This window comes from Mastomys coucha, unplaced genomic scaffold, assembly GCF_008632895.1.
Source record: "Mastomys coucha isolate ucsf_1 unplaced genomic scaffold, UCSF_Mcou_1 pScaffold18, whole genome shotgun sequence".
Classification (NCBI taxonomy): domain Eukaryota; kingdom Metazoa; phylum Chordata; class Mammalia; order Rodentia; family Muridae; genus Mastomys; species Mastomys coucha.
Window position 1 is genome coordinate 107,036,694 of NW_022196900.1, and position 2,571 is coordinate 107,039,264.

Sequence of the window (2,571 nt, forward strand, 5' to 3'; positions counted from 1 at the left end):
TAGGCACCCTTTCTCTTCCACTCATGGCGGGGGAGGAGACTTTGGCACCCAGAGATGCCCCAGAAGGCATGGCTACGTGACCTCATCTTTGGGCCAGACTCAAAATTCCATCCTAATCAGCTCTCCTTGTTAAGGGTCAGAAAGGAGGGTTGGAATTCCAGAAGTTCCTTGTCATATCCCAGCTTTTAATCAGTTGACACTGGACAGCGAGCATCCTCAAGCTGAAATCTTCACGAGGTTTCGAGGGGTGTTGTTGGAAGGTGGGGCAGGGTATCAGAACCGTTGTGTGAGCCACATAGCTCCTTCTGGCCTGGAAATCGGTTGAGGAGAGAGCATGAACGTTTGTGTGAAGGTCACTTGTGGCTATCAGAACCACGGACAGCTACCAGAGTACCCGGAAGTGGCGCAGTCCAGCCATCCAGCTAGGTGCTTGGAAGCCAGGCAGGACACTTCCCTGGGAAGCTGGTGATGGTGGGTGTTGTTTGGAAATATTTTCGATGAGTCACGGCATAAGCCCCACATTCGCCACAGGCTGGGAAAGCTGGGGTTCTCCCTGCCATTTTCAATAGGGGTGGGGCAAGGCCCTCAGGTTTTGCATGAGAGAAGGGAGCAGGAAACAAAAACTGTTAGTGTCCTCCGCACGCTCCCACCCTAGCCCAGCCCATCTCTATACAAGGCCTGCTCTCCACAACCTCCACCCACAACGAATACTCCACCCAGGCACAGAGGGGTGAATTCTCAGGTCCTGAGCTCAGCAGGCAGGAATGTGGCTGATAAATCAGAGATAACCCCACCCCTACTACATGAGAAGGGCTGGCTGGACACTCAGCTCCAGTATAAAAGGCAGAGGCATCGTTGCAGAAGACGCCAGTGTGCAAGCTGCTTGAAGAGGCGAGACAAGAGAGAACAAAGCACCCTTGCCTGGCCCATCACTTCTGCGGCATGGATCTCCAGAAGGTGCTGCCCCGGATGGTTCTGCTCCTGCTTTTCCTTTACCTGTTACTGCTGGGAGGTCACTCCCATCCTCTGAGAAGTCCTAGCCAGTCTCCAGAACAATTCAAGATGCAGGTGAGCACTGAGGGTCTGCACAGAGAGATGGGGTCTGCCTGAAGGGCTTGGGAAGCGGCAACGAAAAGACCTCCTGTCCTGTGGGAGTTAGCCCTGTGAGAGTCAGAAAACCACAAGATTGGGTAGCAGATCTCTTAACCGATGAGCACTATGGAAGGGTGGGGGAGTCAGGTGTGTGTGTCTGAGGTCTGGGCTCCCCAATCCATCCAGAAGCTGCTGGAGCTGATAAGAGAAAAGTCAGAGGAAATGGCTCAGAGACAGCTCTCGAAAAACCAAGGCCTCACAAAAGAACATCCAAAAAGAGTCCTTCGGTCTCAAGACAGCACCCTCCGGGTCCCGCAGAGACGTCAAAATTCCAAGCAGACGCATATTTCAAGCTGCTTTGGGCACAAGATAGACCGGATCGGCTCCGTCAGTCGTTTGGGTTGTAACGGTGAGCACCTACCTTACCGCTTCCTCGCAAAGCCACACACCCATCCCATCCCCATGCATGCCACCCTCCCAGGCCCCTAGGTTTGCCATCTGGCATACTCGAGCAGCCTGCCTCTACCTTGTTGACATTCTTCAAGATCAAGGCAGCCTGTCAGGAAATATCACATGGGTACTTTATATCCTCACGGGTCAGCACCTACCTTCCATCAGAGGAGTCACGCACTGCCTGACGTCTGATCATGACCCTTCACAAGGCAGAGAGAGTTCTGAGCATTCCCCCCCACCCCCACGTTCTCCAAACTGAACTATCAAAGGCAAAGTGCTTGCCCACTTTACAGAGGCCCAGTGAGATAGCTTTTCCAGAGCCTTAAACTTCGACATCATCTGGGGACTGAAGATGAGGGTATGGTGCGGGGGTAAGGGGGGAAGCTCAGCTCCTGCCTCAGTTTCGCTCCCAAGTCTGATATTGCCCTGTCTCTCCTCTCCACAGGGCTGAACTTGTAGGAAGACCTCCTGGCTGCAGGAGACTCTGGCCTCTGACTCTACCTGGAGCTCTTTCCCCAGCTCCAGGACCACCTTTGAAGTGATCCTATTATTTATTTATTTATTTATTTATATTTATTTATTTTGTTGTTTTTCTACAAGACTGTTTCTTATCTTGGAGCACAAACTTGCCACGGCGTAATAAACACAGCACATGTTTCTTGCTTTTGAAAAGGATGTGTGTCCGCGAGTTTCAATCCATCATCTCTTTTACTTTGCTTTTGTTTATTTTGGTTGAAGACAGGGCCTCTCTATACAGACCTTGCTGTCCTGGTAACTCACTCTGTAGACCAGGCTGGCCTCAAACTCACAGAGATCCACCTGCCTCTGCCACCAGAGTGCAGGGATTAAGTACCACTGCTGCCCAGCTGAAACCCTCTCCTCTGAACTCCAAATATCACCTAATCTCAGCTGAGGGCCAGAGGTCCTCACGACCAGTAACATTGTGATTACCATCACTCCCATTTTATGAGTGAGAAAACTGAGAATCAGAAAAGCCAGGCATCCTGGGACATGAGGGGACAGCTG

The 2,571-nt window shown here is 51.7% G+C and overlaps 1 protein-coding gene across 2 annotated transcripts; it reads left to right on the plus strand.

The window, feature by feature from the left end:
* Window positions 1-754: 754 nt before the first annotated feature.
* Window positions 755-2,212, plus strand: Nppb (natriuretic peptide B). 2 transcript variants are annotated; one of them, XM_031376987.1, is made up of 3 exons: window positions 755-1,068; window positions 1,279-1,501; window positions 1,991-2,212. In XM_031376987.1, exons 1-3 carry the CDS (start codon window positions 943-945, stop codon window positions 2,002-2,004), a joined length of 363 nt encoding a protein of 120 aa, XP_031232847.1. In that variant the 5' UTR covers window positions 755-942; the 3' UTR covers window positions 2,005-2,212. The 2 variants fall into 2 exon arrangements, with proteins under 2 accessions (XP_031232847.1, XP_031232846.1); XM_031376986.1 differs by lacking the exon at window positions 1,991-2,212 and having other exon boundaries at window positions 885-1,068; window positions 1,279-1,612.
* Window positions 2,213-2,571: the final 359 nt, after the last annotated feature.